Raw genomic sequence first — 18,711 nt, forward strand, 5'->3', positions numbered from 1 at the left:
CTGCCTCAGTTCAAGTGGCAGCACGGATCGAGAGTACATGAACCAATCATCTGTACTGCTGGTTACAGCTTGAAATAAACATGGTTGAACATCAGAAAGTATGCTGAAAGGTATATTACAACTTACCGAAATGAATCCTCTCATATTTGCCAATCAGTGTTTCAACCAGGTAAAGATGTCAATAAAACAGCTTGTAGGCTACATAATGTCACTTAATGTTACATTTACCTCAAGAAAGCTATACAATGCCTATAAACTCATTTAGCTAGAAAAATTAACTCTAGAGAAGAGCATTTTGCTAAATACTTGCACTATTACATATTCATTATATTTTTACTAAACCTGTTATTGATGTCTTCATTAATGTATGTTTGAATAAATCTGTCATAAAAACAAGTTATAGTATATTGTCTTTTAAATGTTTATATTTAACCAACAAACTGGAGTAAAAATAATTATGTTTAATAAAAAAATAATTGTTTATTGTGTTATGTGCAATTTAAATGTTTGTAACAACTCAGTTTGAGTGTTGATTATCAAAAAAGTTTATTAACGGATTAATTTAATTGATTATTAATTGATTATTTATTTTCGGTTTCTGTTTCTAGCCAAGTGCATCCTGAATTTTTGGTTTTGGCCCAGAATTTTCATCTGCAGAGCATAGTACTACTTATTGAAAAGGATAAAGAAACATGCATTATTAAGAAAATAAACCAGTGGGGCCAGCATGGTACTAAAAATAATTAAGTCCAATAAGCCATGGAGAAAAACACTTCTTGTAAACAAATAAAACTGCTCATACTTCAAAATATGAATTGTGTCATATCGCCCACCCGTAATTAAGTAGCTGTACCTGCTGTTGGGCGTTGTAGTCAAACAGGCTGACTGGAGCACCAGATGAGTCCACCTGGATCTGATTTCCAGCATAGTCAAATTGGAGTGACTCCATGCCCACCTGCTGCTCCATGCTGCCCATGATCTGGGGTTCCTGGCTCTGGAAGTCCTCGGTGGGAGATTTGTTTGTGACAGAATTGGGTGGCTGCAGAGTGTGCGGGTGGTGCTGGACCATCATTTCCAGACCAGCCTGACTGGGGCCCAGTCGTTCTACTGCCTCAGTGGGAGATGCCTGGCGACTACCTGGGGTGGGGCTGTAGAAAATAGGCTTTAAAAAATAGTTTTTGTTTTTAGTTTTCAATTTATGTTTCAATTTGTTTTAATAAAGGCATACATAGTTTTGTTTTAGTTTTTAAGGTGAAACATCAATTTTGATGCCACTAACTATGGTCGGACAAATAATCCCATCCCCAGGAGTAGTTAGATTTCTGCCTGTTTAGCATTATATCACAAATTGTTCAATCACTGGCTATGATTCCACACAACAATCAGAAATTGATTTATACTTAATGCAAAAATCACCCTTAAAGCTTCAAATATTATCAGCTAAAAGCACAAAACCAGTTCAGTACTTCTTGGCATAGAATGTGTTATAAATGTGCCTGTCCTGCTTTATTTAGCACTAAATTGTAGCTACACCACTCTGACATCTCTGGGGGCATTTATGATTCAGCAACATGAACTGGTTCCACAATGGTCTAGTGTTAGCCTTAATAGCAAAAAAAACTAAAAAAAACTGGTTGGTCTCATTTAATGTCTGTCAAATATCCTTTTCAGGTCTAAGCGGGTATTTTAAACAACTTTTTGCAAACATTTTCTTTTTCCCCATTTTAAATATACTTTTTAAATGAAAGTCATTTTTTATGTCAATATAGTTGCCAATTAAATCTCAGCTTGGAAAAGACCTATCATACTTGAAGTCTTTACAGTCACGGTCCATCCCGTTCAGCAATCCTCTGGAATTTGCTTTTGAGGCTTCCCCTTCATCTCCGACTTTCATCTCAGGGCTTTTGTCTTCCTCAAATGGTGAAGCCTTTTCTTTTGAATCTGTCTTTTCCCTGCCATCTGGATCTGCATCTGCTCCACCCTGGAATCATCGTCAATCAAAGTTAAATGCAGTGATCCCTGAAAGAATGATGCCAATTTACCTTAGGTTGCATATGAATCACTAAAGGCATCTTTACACAGCCGATTTATGGCTGCTCTAAGGCGGGTCTTTGTCTGCTTAGAATTCATTGTAAAGGTGTAATGCCACATTAAAGCAGACCTGAAATACGCCTGGTCTGACCCACCTCAGGCCCTAGTATCAAAGGCGAATCTGATACTGTTGTGGTTCAGTGTAAATGAACGCGAAATATAGCCGCCCTAAACTACGTCATTGTCATGACAAACAAAAGCATTCCAGTCAGCTCAGGTGGCACAAGATTCAAGAAGCAGGAGATGAAACATAAAGGGCAAATAAATAAAATGTCTACCAACAAGGGGCAGTTAAGTAAAAGAGTCCTGTACTCACATCGTGAAGCAAACCACCAAAATAACAGTAGAGAATCATCACGTGTCATCAATTGGCTTTCGCGTTTGTAATCTTCCTATGAAGAGACTGTCAGATCAACGCACTGCTACATTTCTTTCAGATATCGTAAATGCTTAACACAATCGTTGTCACTGTGATTGTGCACTTACATAATATTTCAAAAAATCATCTCCTTGAGAACAATATTTCACCCACACACGACGGTTTTGGTGACATCTGCTGTACTACCTAACACAGGCTACCTGAAGGCGGCAGATCCTTTTCCTATTTAGCACCTAAACTCTGGAACAATCTTCCTAGCATTGTTCGGGAAGCAGACACACTCTGTCAGTTTAAATCTAGACTAAAAACACATCTCTTTGCTCTTGCATACACATAACACATTATCAATACATTAACATTTTTCAAATCCGTTAAAGGATTGTTACGCTGCAATAATTAGGTCGGCCGGAACCGAGAACATTTCCTATAACACTAGATATACCTGTACATCAGAATAAGAATGGCATCTACGCTAATATCTGTCTCTCTGCTTATCCTGAGGTTTGCCAGGTGCTGGATCCAGGCCGTATCCAGATCAGATGGAGAACCTGCGTCTGGACCTGACTACAACGTAGCCCAGGAGACAATGGGCCTAAAGATCCAATTCTGGCTGCATCTATAATTCAGATTTTTAATCCCTGTATCCGCTTACATATATTTATATATAATCGATTTTAAATCTCTATAATAAAAATGTACAATTCAGATTTTGATCTCCATATACATTTACATATATATATATCTTCCAAGGGGTTTTTTTCCCTCCTAGGACTTTTTTCCCAGTGCTAGCACGCTGGGTTTTTCTCCTAGGGGGTTTTTTCCACCCCTGGAAGTCAGCTGACATTGGCTTAATGTAGCACCATCTTGTATATGTTACATATTACCACGCTTGTTTGTACAGTTTTAACCACTTCCCTTTTTTTTTCTGTGCTTCTAATATGTAAAGCTGCTTTGAAACAATTACCAATTGTAAAAGCGCTATATAAATAAATTTGACTTGACTTGACTTGACTTGACTTGACTTGACTTGACTTGACTTGACTTGACTTGACTTGACTTGACTTGACTTGACTTGACTTGACTTGACTTGACTTGACTTGACTTGACTTACAAACGCTAGCATCATTTGTGGTTTCTGGCTTTTGGGAAAAAAAAAATGTTCAACCTCTTTTAATCCTGTGGTGATCTACCCAGTGTAATAATGAATAATTTATTTGTAGCATTTGTTCCAAGTGTAACAATTTTTATTAAGAAATAGAAAATAACTATCAGTACCACAGAATTATGACATACATCAAAGCATGGTGTGAGATAGCTATAGCACGCAGAGGAAATTAATTTAAAATTTTGTATTTTTTTATTTCGAATATTTTTATTGCCGTTTCTTGTGTAAAGATGCCTTAAGTCATCTCAATCTAGTACAATGAATTTGCCAACGCTTACGGTTTCATCAGAAAAAAAAAAAAAAAAAAAAATGGTGATAACTGAGTAACATTTCTAAAGGCTGAGAAATTTGACATTTTTAAAGGATGCAATATGCTTCTTTCCCCCAGTTTCACAGACAAGGCTTAAGCCTAGTCCAGTCCCAGACTAAAGTGCATGTTTGAGTTGTTTTAACTGAGAGCAACTTGCAATGACATATCTTAAACTATGTCAGTTCCATTGTTTTGTCTCAATCTGTACACCAATCATGTTTTTTTTCTAATCACATTTATAAAAGCTACTTAAATGTCCTAATTGAACTAAGGCCTAATACTGGTCTAATATAAGCCTTGTCTGTAAAACCAGGCCTTTATTGCTTAAAGGGTTAGTTCATCCAAAAATGAAATTTCTGTCATTAGGTACCGACTCTCATGTTCCAAACACATAAGACCTTTGTTCATCTTCGGAACACAAATTAAGATATTTTTGATGAAATCCGAGAGGTATCTGAACCATACATAGGCAGCAAATTCATTGCACTTTTCAAGGCCCAGAAAGGTAGCAAAGACATCATTAAAATGGTCCATGTAACTACAGCGGTTCAACTCTAATGTTTCAGTTTTTCATAAATATATAAATGACAAAAGTGTCATTACAGTGTATTCAGCACATGTAAAGCAATGAGAATACTTTTTGTGCACAAAAAAAAAAAAAAAGAAAAAACTTTATTCAACAATTCCTTCTACACTGTTTATGTTGTAGAGATACTGCAGCCTTCCAGGTTCTAAGTTAGAATGGTGTCTCAGTATTAGCCAGCTCCTGCGTCAGCAGCACACGCATGCATCGTGCTGCTCACCTGAACAGCGTTGGCCAATACTGAGTTGGCGTTCTGACATAGTAGAGACACTGCAGCGCTTTCAGTTTCTATGTAAACAGCATAGGAAACTTTAGACACAAGTAGAATCTGTATGGCTGTTTGGCCAGAAGCTAGTTATTTTACTTTATAACGTGTTGAATATGGATATTTTTCTTAAACGCATTGCTTCGCTTCAGAGAGCCTTTATTAATGCCCCGGAGCAATGTGGAGAGCTGGTAGCACCAGGGTGTTAATATAACTCAGATTGTATTCGTCTGAAAGAAGAAAGTCATATACACCTAGGATTCAGATACCTCTCGGATTTAATCAAAAATATTTTAATTTGTGTTCCGAAGATAAATGAACTCTTGTTATTTGACTGTCAAGATAAATTACATTTTTAATTCGAGGGCACCTTTAAAAAATAACAACATTGAAGCATGAATCACCTGTAGTTCAAGCCAGTGTTGCCAGGTCTGTGGTTTTGCTACATCACACATTATTTGTAGCACATCCCATCCAATTATCACAAAGCGTTTTGTGCTTTGTTACTTCTGATTAGAAATAAAGTCTCAGTTTTCAAATTCTGCCCATTTTATCATGAAATTCAAACAATAAATGCTGTTTTGACGCTCTTAAATATGACGTGACAGATTGCTGCAGCACCTCAGATAAAGCTGCAGTGCGGAGCGGGAGTCTTTTCTTCCACATTAATACAAGGTATATCCCCAGAAACATGCATGAACATCAAAAGGATGTATCAAATGTATCATGTCTCATGTATTAATTTAATCTGTGTTTCAACCGTGGAAAGACGTCAATAAAACAGCTTAACCCTCTGGGGTCTGAGGATTTTTGGAGTCCTGGAGAAGTGCTGAATGCACTGACATTCAGTTTTTCATAAATATATAAATGACAAAAGTGTCATTACAGTGTATTCAGCACAAACTAAGCTACAATAACATGTGAGGAACATGTATGTACATGTTTGTGTTTTTGAAGTAATAACGTTTATGCATGGTTATTGAAAACACAATAAACTTAATTCACTGAAATAAGGCAAAAAAAAAAAAAATCTGTTCACACAACTTCTGGGTATTGGAGGTTGTAGACTAGAGTTTTTGCTTCAAATGATGTAAAAATTATCCTGCCTACTGGTTCATATAAAACAAGAGATTTAAATTTTCTAAGACATTTTTGGTCAAGAATCACTGTATGCGTGAAGGTGTGAATCATACTGAATAATGCTGTAATTCAAACCTGAGAAGACAAAAGATTTGCAAAAAGACCTCTAATGACCTGCATATTAATGAGCTCTTTCAGTCAGGTAGGCTGTGAAAAAACCCTCCGTGATCTTGCTGATAACAGGATTAATGTCCACTCTTGACAAAAAAAAAACAAAACATGATTTTTGTGATCTCATGCATGCACGTATTATTGCACGTATTATTGCACATCATGTGAATCAGGAATACTTCCAGAAAACATTGTCGGTGAACACAATCCAGCGTGCCATCCGCCGTTGCTGGCGAAAACTCTATAGGTCAAAAAAGAAGCCATATCTAAACATGATCCAGAAGTGCAGGTGTTTTCTCACTGGGCCAAGGCTCATTTAAAATGGACTGTGGCAAAGTGGAAAACTGTTCTGTGGTCAGACGAATCAAAATTTAAAGTTCTTTTTGGAAAACTGGGACGCCATGTCATCCCGACTAAAGAGGACAAGGACAACCCAAGTTATCAGCGCTCAGTTCAGAAGCCTCTGATGGTATAGGGTTGCATGAGTGCGTGTGGCATGGGCAGCTTACACATCTGGAAAAGCACCATCAATGCTGAAAGGTATATCCAAGTTCTAGAACAACATATGCTCCCATCCAGACGTTGTCTCTTTCAGGAAAGACCGTGCATTTTACAACATGACAATGCCAGACCACATACTGCATCAATTACAACATCAAGGCTGCGTAGAGGAAGGATCCAGGTACTGAAATGGCCAGCCTGCAGTCCAGATCTTTCACCCATAGAAAACATTTGGCGCATCATAAAGAGGAAGATGCGACAAAGAAGACCTAAGACAGTTGAGCAATTAGAAGCCTGTATTAGACAAGAATGGGACAACATTCCTATTCCTAAACTTGAGCAACTTGTCTCCTCAGTCCCCAGATGTTTGCAGACTGTTATAAAAAGAAGAGGGGATGCCACACAGTGGTAAACATGGCCTTGTCCCAACTTTTTTGAGATGTGTTGATGCTATGAAATTTAAAATCAACTTATTTGTCCCTTAATTTTTTTTTCCATTTTCTCAGTTTAAACATTTGATATGTCATCTATGTTGTATTCTAAATAAAATATTGAAATTTGAAACTTCCACATCATTGCATTCTGTTTTTATTCACCATTTGTACAGTGTTCCAACTTTTTTGGAATCGAGTTGGAATTTGTTTGGTCTGATCGCGCTCTGACAACTGCAGTGATGTCTCGCTCTCATTGAAGTATATGCGCGAGACATCACTGCCGCTGTCAGAGCGCGATCAGACCAAACGAATCGAGTGATGAATGCTGTTGGACATAGTGGTGTATTAGAGGTAAAAAATTATATAAATACTGTTCAGTTTCTCGCACAAACTGATTGTTTCCTGTCTTAGGACATCGTGTCGTCACGAGCCGCAGGGTTTAATTTGGATTTGTCTGTCGTGTTTTATTCAACCCTCATGTCGTTCCAAACCCGTAAGACCTACTTCCTAAGGTTGGCCAGAGACTTCCATAAAAATTCCTCTGGACCTTAGCAGCAATGGGTGAAACAAAGAGAGATCACAAAGATCCAATACAAAGATCCATCCGAATCCATTCAAAACTATGTTTGAAAACCTTAGAACTGATGCAAACTACACATCCATTTCATACTTATTCACAGAAATAAGTATTCTCAGTGACAGCTATTTGTAGTGCAACCTCTGACACAAATTCAGCTGTTAATGTACAATTGAATGACAGTTCAATCTTTTTCCATCATGTTTAGTCTCTATTTGTTTAGAATATTGCCAAAGTTATTCTGGTGGTGGTTTGGAAAGTGAGAAATGTGTTGGTAAACTTTAAAGATACTGTAAAGACTTCCAACTTTGTGCTTAATGCAAATGAGTTCCACAGGAGAAAGAAGGGTGGGTCACACTCTGTAGCTGTGTCCCAATTCAGGGGCTGCGCACTTCGAAGTGCATGAAAGGGGTGGGGTTTTGGAGTGGAGGGTTGCCAGGTCTGTGCAACAAATCCATCCCAAAAGTAGTGTAATCACAGCACAAGTGTAAAAGTATCCCAATCCCAGACATGGCAACAATGACCTGGCATGACACTGACTTTGAAGTGCACGGCCCCTGAATTGGGACACAGCTTGTGTATCCCCCCTCTGATGCCAGCAGCCAATCACAGCACTCGAATGGAGAAGCGCCAAAATGCAATCTCCTCCTCATTGGAAAGGGATAAAGGTACCCTTTCTACCGATACACCATTCTGAGTTTGCCCTTCAAACAGGGAAAGACATAACAGATATTGTTCTGAGTCCCGGCTTGCGAAGCTGAGACACAACAGATACATTGTTCTGAGTCTCCCATCGGGTGATACATAATAGATATTGTTCTGAGTCCCAGCTTGTGAAGCTGAGACACAACAGATACATGGTTCTGGGTCTTGACTCTGTAAGGAGTGAGACATTAACAGATACAACACCGTTCTGAGCCTCTGGTCCATCCAGAGACACAACAACAGATCCCATGATCTGAGTCTACAGCTTGAGAGGCAGCAACAGAGACGACTACGTTCTAAGCCTCCAGCTTGTGAGGAAAGAGACATCAACAAACACTACGTTCAGAGTTTCTGTCCAGTGAGACAGTGACAACATCTGCAACAAAGTTAAGCTTAGGAGAACAAACCTTCACTCCAAGGTACCTTCGTCTGCGTGTTCCAGATTGTTAAGGACCTTCTGAACCTACACCAGGGCCTCATCTGCATGTTCCAGATTTTAGGACCCTTTGGTGCTCCAGGAGATCAGCATCCCACAGAGCTTCGTGTTCAAGACTGATGAAACAGATTCTGGCTCCTCTACCCACTGCATTGTCACCCAGCACAACCAGTGGAAGACGTCACCGTCATCAGACTCAACCAAGTGGAACGTAAATATCACTTAACCAAACCTCTTTCCAGAGACCTTGGCATTGTTGTATATTATCAGTATATAATTTCCTAATTCCCATTAGATGTAATATAGCTGATGTTAGTTAATAACAAATAATCTTTCGTTTATTTGTCCGTTGCATAATAAGGTTTTCCAACTTATTATTTTTAGAGAAACAGTTTCTTTTCCTAAGATAACGTAATTCTTCCATAGCCACATTTAACTTAATCACTTGTATTCTATGTATCTTATGCACTTTATTCCTTTATCATTCATGGTATTCATTTAGTAGTTGTGTTAGTTATTCTTGTTTATCTTTTTGTTAAAATTTATTTTATTACACTTGTGTCTTCCTTGTGCTGATAATACAGAAAAGGTTCTACAAGTTAGCAATATCACCAATCGTTCAAATAAATCAGCTGACCACTTCACATAAATTCTAAATGAATGAAAAGCCCCTGTTGAAAGTGTTCTCATACTGCCAAGGTAAAATACCTTGATTGGTGCCCTGAACTAGGGAAAAAGGGGGAAGTGGTCATCTGATGTACTCATAACCACACCTTAAGAGACGTGTGATCCAAAAATCACATCAGCGGTGACGTGAGTACCAATCCCTATTTTACTTCACGTCCTTGGATGGACAAAGTAAAAATCACTACAGAAGAAGGAAAAAAAAAAAAAAAAAAAGAACGCCAACGGATACAATAGGTGCCTCCGCACCTTCTGTGCTTGGCCCCTAATAAAACTAACAGATACAATAGGGGCTACAGCACCTTCGATGCTTTGCCCCTAATAAGAAAACTAACGGACACAAGAGGGGCTACAGCACCTTCAGTGCTTGGCCCCTAAATATAGCTGCGAGCAGCGATGGCGGGCCCAAGCCCGGTGGCTTCAGGGCATCTGTGCAAAGCGGGCAATAGGCAATAAAATGGTGAAACATCGAATATTGATGTTTGTGTCGAGTTTCATGCAATTTGAAGCATGTTAAGAGCCTCGGAAACACTCAAGAATATTATTAAAGTTTGACGAGTTACCATGGCAACAATATTTAAAATATCAAAAATCCTGTCACAGGTCTACATCTGCTGTGTACTGACATTACACTGAACAAAGTTTGAAGCAAATTGGGTAAAAATAAGAGGGTGATCTCAAAGCATTTCAAAAGTGATACACTTCCTGCTGCCAGTTGTTGGCGCTATAACTTTGACTCACAACAGTCACATCCATGTGATCGGACTACTACAACCAATGCACTCGTGAAGTTTCATAAAGATCAATCAATGTACGCAGAAGTTATAACACATTTCCTGTTTCCCTTTTCTTGCGATAAATACGTTGCCTCGCCACGGCCAATCCGTTCAACATATCAAAAATCCGCTGGCAATTTTTAATCATCAATGTCTTGACTTCATGCTGACCGAGTTTGGTGGCGATCAGATTAATCGCCTAGGAGGAGTATATCAAATTCCAGAGCATGCGTTTTTCAAACAACCCATAATATCTGACTTCCTGTTGGCGTGGCGTTTAACTTCGAGTACGAAAGTTGTTCAGCCCGATGAGGTTATATGTGTACCAAGTTTCATACTAATATGTGCAAGCGTTTAATATATGGACCAAATTTTCAGACTTTTTTCAAGGGGGCGCTGTTGAGCCCCCTTGCCACGCCGGGGTACCAGCTTCTGCCCGGCCCTGATGGCCGCGGATTCCAATGTGTGCGGCAATTTTCAAGAGTTTTTGAGCATGTTAAGGCCCTCAAAAAGCCCCGGAAGACGGATTTTTTTTTTTTTTTTTTTAATAATCCTTAGGGGATCAAGAGGGCCCTGCGCGCTAATTCGCTTGGGCCCTAATAATAATCCTCAAGAAAACAAAAGGGCCTTCAGCCCTTTACAGGGCTTTGGCCCTAAAAAACAACACCACAGATTTTTGGTCATACCGCCCAGCACTAGTAAACAGTAATTCAACCCACTTCTAAAGGGGCCGCGTAGCACCACGACACGTCTTTAAAATTCAAACTCATTGTTTTCTATGAGTGTACGCACACCGGCAGCGACATTCTGCGCCTGTCCGCGGCGCCCAGCTACGACTCAGAAAACAATAGAAAACAATGCGTTCAAATTTTAAAGAGGTGTCGCGGCGCTGAGCTTCGCATCCGGTGTGCGAGCCCCTTAAGTCACCAAGGATGTCCCGCCCACTCGTGGTGGGGGGAGAGTGAGGGTGAAAAGTTACTCCATTTCTGTGGGGAAAAAAGAATACATTTCCATTCTTTATTTTTTTTAATAAAGTGAAAATTAAATACTGCATGTTTTCACTTTTGTTCTTTTTAGTTTTTTATACCCCAAAATACATTTGCTGAAAAAAAAAAAAAAAAAAAAAAAAAAAAAAAAAAGAGTTATGAAATAACATACCCAAAGAGTGAAGAAAAAAAAAAAAAAGAAAAAAAAAAAAAGACTGACTCACATAGCCTCCATTTCTGTAACGCCCATCCATCTTGTCTCCAGGAGAAGAGCTGAGGACATACTCCACCATACTCACACCCAGACCACCCCCCTCTGAGCGAGGGGACAAAACTGAGCTCACGTCTCCATTCCCACTGTAGCCCTGGCCTGGTCGCCTTTGCACCATAATGGGCTGAGACACAGAATGATCTAGACACAGCAGAGGAAAAAGAATACCAATGGCATTATAATGACAAAAATTACAACCAGAGTACAAATAATACATTTAATCATGCAATAAGAAAACCAGGATAATACTACCATAATAGCATATGATATGGAATTTCAAGCAATAATCGACAACCTATTGTAGCCGATACTGAGAATTTTATTTTGTTTTATTCAACCTAATTAGCTAATTAATTTAAATCTAGCATTAGCGTCAGGTCTGGCAGGTCACGTCAGTCAAGCTTGCATCAGCTGACTTCCAGGTGACTTGCGTCTACCTATAGGAATACGACGCCTATTACGGTATCTATATATAAGCTCCTCAGTATTATCAGCAGCTATTGCATTTCTCAGGAGCAAATTAAATGGTGAATTCGACAGGCAAACAGCATCTCACTAGGAATTGTGCAATCGGGAATTTAGCGAGAGGGATTTGTGGATTTCACCTCTCATTCACTGCATTGATCATAAGCCGACTGATTGGAAATGACTGAGTTAAGGTTAGCATTGCTTCTCGCATCGCTGCAATTAGACATGGACTGGCAGTTCAGATGATCTGCACTCCCCGCATGAAGAAGCGTTTCAAGACAAGATCAAACATCCACGTTACAGCCGGCTATTTCACTCTCCTTCATCTCTGAATGTTTCCACGAAGCTAAGCTAAGTTCCTTTTAATGCTCATTGTTTTAAAGCTAACTCGTGATGTTGTTAAAGCTATCACTCTTGCTTAGGCTTCTAGTCCTTCTCAGTAAAAATGTTTTTGCGATCATTTTTGGCGATGTGCGTTATTATCTGTTGTCATTGGCAACCGGCTTGATCGCCGCACACGCTGGTCGGGGCGCTTTCGTTTGTATAGCAACATACATCGCTGTGTTTAGCGCTATAAATCGCAGATTCAAGCAGCTTTGCAGTAGAGACAGAAAACAAAGATTCATGGTGCAAACGGCTTTTCTGTTGTGGTGCAGCACATCACTGGTGTCAAAAGTATTCACATTCATTACTCAAGTAGAAGTATAGATACTAGGGTTTAAAAATACTTCTGTAGAAGTTGAAGTATCAACTCAAGCGTTTTACTCAAGTAAAAGTATAAAAGTACTGGTTTCAAAACTACTTAAAGTATAAAAGTAAAAGTAATGTAGGGGAAAAAATGCCATTAAGGACAAAAGCTTAGGCCGCGCCACAGGGGCCTATTGTGTACTCCACCTCCTCAAAAAAACATTTTTCTAAAGGCCATAATGACCATAATGTTATATTAAAATGTTAATGTTGAAAAATTTGGGATGCACTAGGCTACCCGTTTCAGCCGCATATATGTCCATTGAAAATGAACGCATTTTAGTACAATGCAAATACATTAAAGCACCATATATGTGTACTACTGACCATTAACATGGGTTTCATGGAGTGGAAGATATCATGACTAGTTGCCTATAAGTATTCTAATGGTGCAAAAAGTCAAAATTCAGAGGCATTAATAACCTTTATTGGAATGTAAATGTACATCCAAGCTTAACTGCAGAAATTTGTGAGGGCAACGGACAAGAAAAATGCGGGTAGTTTTGGTGTACCCAGGGCAGGCTTAGTAACAATCAGGGCTTGACATTAACACCTGCCAGCTGTTTTCAGCTGTTTCAGTTCACACCGCACCAACAAACGCCAGCAAACTCTCTGTTGGCGTTTGTTGGATAGGTGTTGGCGTTGGTCGGAGTCTGTTTACCCGACTGAACATGTTTAAAGGTGCCATCGAATGTTTTTTTACAAGATGTAATATAAGTCTAAGGTGTCCCTTGAATGTGTCTGAAGTTTCAGCTCAAAATACTCAGATTTTTTTTAATTAATTTTTTTAACTACCTATTTTGGGGCATCATTAAATATGAGCCGATTTATGCTACTGCCCCTTTAATTCTCATGCTCTCTGCCCCCAAGCTTGCGCTTGCCTTAAACAGTACATAAACAAAGTTTACACCCTCAAATGGATCTTTACAAAGTGTTCGTCATGCATGCGGCATGTATGCGTCGGATTATGTGAGTATTGTATACTGTTATATTGTTTACATTCTGAATGAATTTGAGGCTGTGCTCCGTGGCTAACAGCTAATGCTACACTGTTGGAGAGATTTATAAAGAATGAAGTTGTGTTTATGAATTATACAGACTGCAAGTGTTTAAAAATTAAATTAACGACGGCTCTTGTCTCCGTGAATACAGTAAGAAACGATGGTAACTTTAACCACATTTAACAGTACATAAGCAACATGCTAACAAAACATTTAGAAATACAGTTTACAAATATCACTAAAAATATGATGTTATCATGAATCATGTCAGTTATTATTGTTCCATCTGCCATTTTTCACTGTTGTTCTTGCGCGCTTACCTAGTCTGATGGTTCGGTTGTGCTGCTCCAGACGTTAATGCCTGCCCTTGTCTAATGCCTTTCATAATGTTGGGAACATGGGCGGGCATATGCAAATATTGGGGCATACACCCCGACTGTTACGTGACAGTGGGTGTTATGTTGAGCTTCGCCTGTTCTTCGGAGGTCTTTTAAACAAATGAGATTTATATAAGAAGGAGGAAACAATGGAGTTTGAGACTCACTGTATGTCATTTCCATGTACTGAACTCTTGTTATTTAACTATGCCAAGATAAATTCAATTTTTGAATCTAGGGCACCTTTAATCGGCGTTTGTTTGGTCGTCTGAGCATCCAACAAACTCTGACGTAATCTGACCTGTTCACGAACCGTTGCCATGACGACGAGGCAAGTCCCCTTTAAAGACAGCTGTTTGATCGCGCCTGCGCCTCACGCGCACACAACAAAGCACTGGAAACGTGACATCGCAGCTTGTTCGTTATGAAAAATAAAATACAGTTTAAAAAAAAAAAACATATAAAAAGGTACAATAGTCTGTAGTGCAATCCGTGCCATTCAGCAAGAGCACTGCTCCACTTCACTGAAAGAGAGAGGTATACCATGAGAGCAATGCAGGTTTACCTTAAGTTTTGTTTTAAATTAATTCGTTTTGGCTTGTTTAGTTACATGGTTGTATATGACTATGTGTCACATAAATAAAAGGGTCGCGCTTAAAAAAAAAAAAAAAAGTTTAAAAACCGGTATACGATTTAAACGTCTCTCTATCGAACTAACATTACGTTACCTAGCTTAATTTGCAGAGGACGAAGAGAAAGCACCCGTTTGATAGCCTAAATGAGCCAGTAGTGTAGAAATAATAACTTATAAGAAATCATCTTTTTTGAGTAATGCCCCCAACACTGACTATTACTGCGTTCACGTCACCTCGTATTTACCGGAATCTTGACATGACAACACGTGACGTTATATTCGGAGCTGTTCACGTCCTTTTGGTCCTTGGACTAGGAATTATGAGTTTCCATGACACCACTATCAACACCTAAATGAATCTACAGCGGTCAGGTGGAACATGTGGGAGCTCTCAGAAAACTCCCAGCTTACAAGCTGTAATTACGATCTCTACGAGGACGTGAACGCTTTTTACAAGCTCGAATCTCGTAACTACAGGAATTACAAGGCCGCGTGAACGCACATTTTAGTCCTCCTTGCTGGAGTGTGACGTGATTTGATGTGCAGGTGTGATGGATTACGTACAAACCAATAGGGTGTCAGAATGGTACGTTATATGTTTTATCTTCTCATCCAACCACAATCAAATTCACTCTATCCGGATGGCGCAATTTATCTGGATTTTTTTTTTTTTTAAAGCCGGAATGAAAACAAGCCGAAATGAAGAGTAACGAGGCTATTTTTAAAATGTAAGGAGTAGAAAGTACAGATAATTGCGTGAAAATGTAAGGAGTAGAAGTAAAAAGTAAGCTGAAAAATAATTACTCCAGTAAAGTATAGATACCCGAAATTTCTACTTAAGTAAGGTAACGAAGTATTTGTACTTCGTTACTTGACACCTCTGCAGCACATAGTAAACATTGTTTTTCTTAAAGCTATAGTGCCACTGGAAACGCTCGTTCTTAAAGGTCTAGTTGCTATTTAGAACAAGCTGATCTTAAGGCTATCTAAAATTGCTTGTTACCGAAGCTCTAATGTCATTGCTGCATACTATAAGCACTACTGTGGTAAGTTTATTCAAGTACATGTTATCTTAAGCTGTTGTCTTAGACTTATGCTCTTTATGATATCCGATCATATCGCAACATTCTGTGATAAGTGAACAAATGTCTGTGGCTTGAAAACTTAGAGTATTGTAACATGCTTTTCTTTAAATACACACAGGTTTCTTATTCAACCCTGACAATGTCGAACTTGATGGTCCTGTAAGGAGTGTGATATCATGGGAGTCTTCTCTTTCGTAGCCAAAGGAATCGGCCCGACTGGAGCAGAAATCGTGCTCATGATGAGGAAGCACTGCATTTCATTTCTTAGCTGCACGCTGCATCTAACTCAGAGCTATTGCTGCGGGTGTATGCTTCCCCAACCTGACTACCACTAGTTTAATACTAGTCTGTGATTTACAACATGCTTGTAACAGATTGCTGCCACTAGGGGTGTAAGCTTCCCCCAATAGGAGGAAAAAAAAAAATAATAATTTTATATTAGGCAATGGGTGTATGCTTCCCCGACTAGATTGCTGCTAACGGTGTAAGCATATATGATATATAAAAATCGCTAACTAAATGCGCTACAACATGCTTGTTGTATCAGATTTGCTGCCGCTATGGGTGCAAGCTTCCCCCATTTATTTATATATACAAAAAAAAAAAAAATAATTCAGGTCATTCAGGTAACTGCATTTTGAGGAAAAATGGCATTCAGATTTTCGCACTCAGTTTGTGTTGGGGGATATCAGCATATGGTTTGTTTTGGGGGTTTATTGCTGCTCTCCCTGCTCTTATCCATGCTAGGCTGCATGGATGCACAGGGAGTTCTTGCCCAGAACAGAACCATACCACCAATACAAACTCTATGCATTATCTATCATATTTGACGATAGTGGTCCTGACAGAAATCTAGCGTTAGCGTCAGTTCTGGCAGGTCACGTCAGTCAAGCTTGCATCAGCTGACTCCCAGGTGACTTGCGTCTACCTATAGGAATATGACGCCTATTACGGTATCTATATATAAGCTCCTCAGTATTATCAGCAGCTATTGCATTTCTCAGGAGCAAATTACCCTCCTCCATCCCCAGCTCCTCCTCTCTTCAGTCAGGATTGGCATTATTTCCCCTGAATCAGACTAATTCTCGAAAAATGTGTGTGTTAAATCATGACATTTAATGATATCTGCATGTTGGTCCTGTTCTGTTTACCTGGGGGGTTTATTGCTGCTCTCCCTGCTCTTATCCATGCTAGGCTGCATGGATGCACAGGGAGTTCTTGCCCAGAACAGAACCATACCGCCAATACAAACTCTATGCATTATCTATCATATTTGACGATAGTGGTCCCGACAGAAATATACTTTAAATGTACAAAGCCTATCTCGTTTTTTTCTAAGTTTCAAAGTGCACAACAAACAGAGTTATTGTCTCCCAAAAGGAGGAACCAATTCTGAACTGCGTGAAACGAGTCGTAAGTGATTCTTACTTCCTGCACGCACAAATTTAACAAATTTGCATGATGCCCAAAGCAGCCAATTAGCCATTTTCACACTTTCGGGTTTTCCAGTAACAGTGATGGATAGCCGAGCCTAAGAACCAGTTCGGGAATCAAGTCTTTTTACAAATTAAATGTCATGAAAATGTTGTTGGTGATTTATTGGTGACACTACAGAGCTCTGATAAAGAGCTAAATTTATGAACTAATTCAAAGCGATGGCACTTAAATTGGCCATATTCTCCATGTCAGTTTGGTGCGGCTGTGCATTATTGCACTCCATGTGCAGTAAAGAGTGTTTTTCACAATGTGTTGGGGCAATGATCATCTGGCATCATCCTTATCACACAAACCTCATCCTCTGATTCATAAGAAGCAGGACCACTCATAGACTGGATGTTTTTGGATATATCTATCATAAACACTTCTGTCATCTCTCAATGATATTTCACCTCATTCACTCGCATAATTTCCTGTTGTCATCATCTTAAAGGGTCATGAAACCCCAGAACACATTTTTTGAGCTGTGAACAGATATGTATAGGCTGCACATCAATGAAAACAATAAAGGTACTCAATTATATTTATAAGTGGAAATGAGTTATTTTGCATTTTTCAGAGCGATTTCTGTATTCCGGTTTGAAAAGCAAAGCCGGAGAAACGTCACAAAATCTGACGTCATCGTGTACTACTGGCAAGATCCGGAGTGCAGATGGGCTTCAGTATGGGCTGGTCGAATATGCTGACGTCAACCATTTCTGCATTTATTCATGACGAAAAGCTCTTTCAATCACTGCGCCGCAGTATGCATAAGATTATAATTGCGGCATTATGCATGAGGAAGTATCACTTCTCTTGCCTCAGTCTCTGTTGTCATTCAGAGACATGGGTCATAGTAGGTGTTCGTTTCCTCAGTGCTAAAACACAAAAAATGTGTTTTCCTGCGACGCAACCAGAGCAGACGTTTGGGTGCATGTGTTTTTTTTTTGCTGTTGTTCACCAGCACAAATGGAAAATATGTTTGCATGAGATTGCATTACAGAGGAGAATTCAAATGTTACAAAAGTGCTGTTCATCACCTCTGAGTTCGGACACGTGAGCCGTGTGTATGTTTCTCTCAGCACAGCAGCACGAGTGTTTGCATTTTGCCCGCAATGCAGTCAGAACTGGAGTTTGAATACGAACACATGAAAAATACAATTGTTATTCATACATACGGGAGCATGTGTGTTTTTATAGACATATTTCACACATTCTCCTTCACCAAACATAAACCAGCACGGTGTATGAACATTCATCAAGTCTTCAAATGAAATATATGTGCAAACTGAACAGTGGTGTTTCTAAATGTGATGACAAAATTCTGATGGACAAAAGACTTAGAGAATGGACAAAAATTAAACTATGTCTTTATTCTTTTGTGTTAAACTACATGTCGTTTATCATGACACTGTATGCTCGTAAACGTAATGAAAGTATTATTAGCCCTTTTAAATATCCTTGCACATTTCTCCACTGTGCTTTTGAGTTTGTCATTTTTCTCTGTGC

General features: G+C 39.1%; 1 protein-coding gene across 14 annotated transcripts in view; it reads right to left on the reverse strand.

The window, feature by feature from the left end:
- pum2 (pumilio RNA-binding family member 2) overlaps positions 1-18,711 on the reverse strand; it is a 351,446-nt gene that overhangs the window by 262,021 nt on the left and 70,714 nt on the right. For 9 of the 14 annotated variants that reach the window (XR_010894994.1, XM_067384671.1, XM_067384670.1 and 6 more), the window contains exons 5-8: positions 18,243-18,329; positions 11,368-11,555; positions 1,809-1,981; positions 854-1,148 (exon numbers count right to left, since the gene is read on the reverse strand). Coding sequence is in view for 13 of the 14 variants with exons in the window: in XM_067384671.1 (XP_067240772.1) it covers positions 854-1,148; positions 1,809-1,981; positions 11,368-11,555; positions 18,243-18,329 (743 nt within the window). In the remaining variant the exon portion in view is untranslated. The remainder of the gene's footprint in view (positions 1-853; positions 1,149-1,808; positions 1,982-11,367; positions 11,556-18,242; positions 18,330-18,711) is intronic. The other 5 variants (XM_067384675.1, XM_067384674.1, XM_067384672.1 and 2 more) reach the window with 1 other exon arrangement.

This window comes from Chanodichthys erythropterus, chromosome 4 (assembly GCF_024489055.1).
Source record: "Chanodichthys erythropterus isolate Z2021 chromosome 4, ASM2448905v1, whole genome shotgun sequence".
NCBI classification, from domain to species: Eukaryota; Metazoa; Chordata; class Actinopteri; order Cypriniformes; family Xenocyprididae; genus Chanodichthys; species Chanodichthys erythropterus.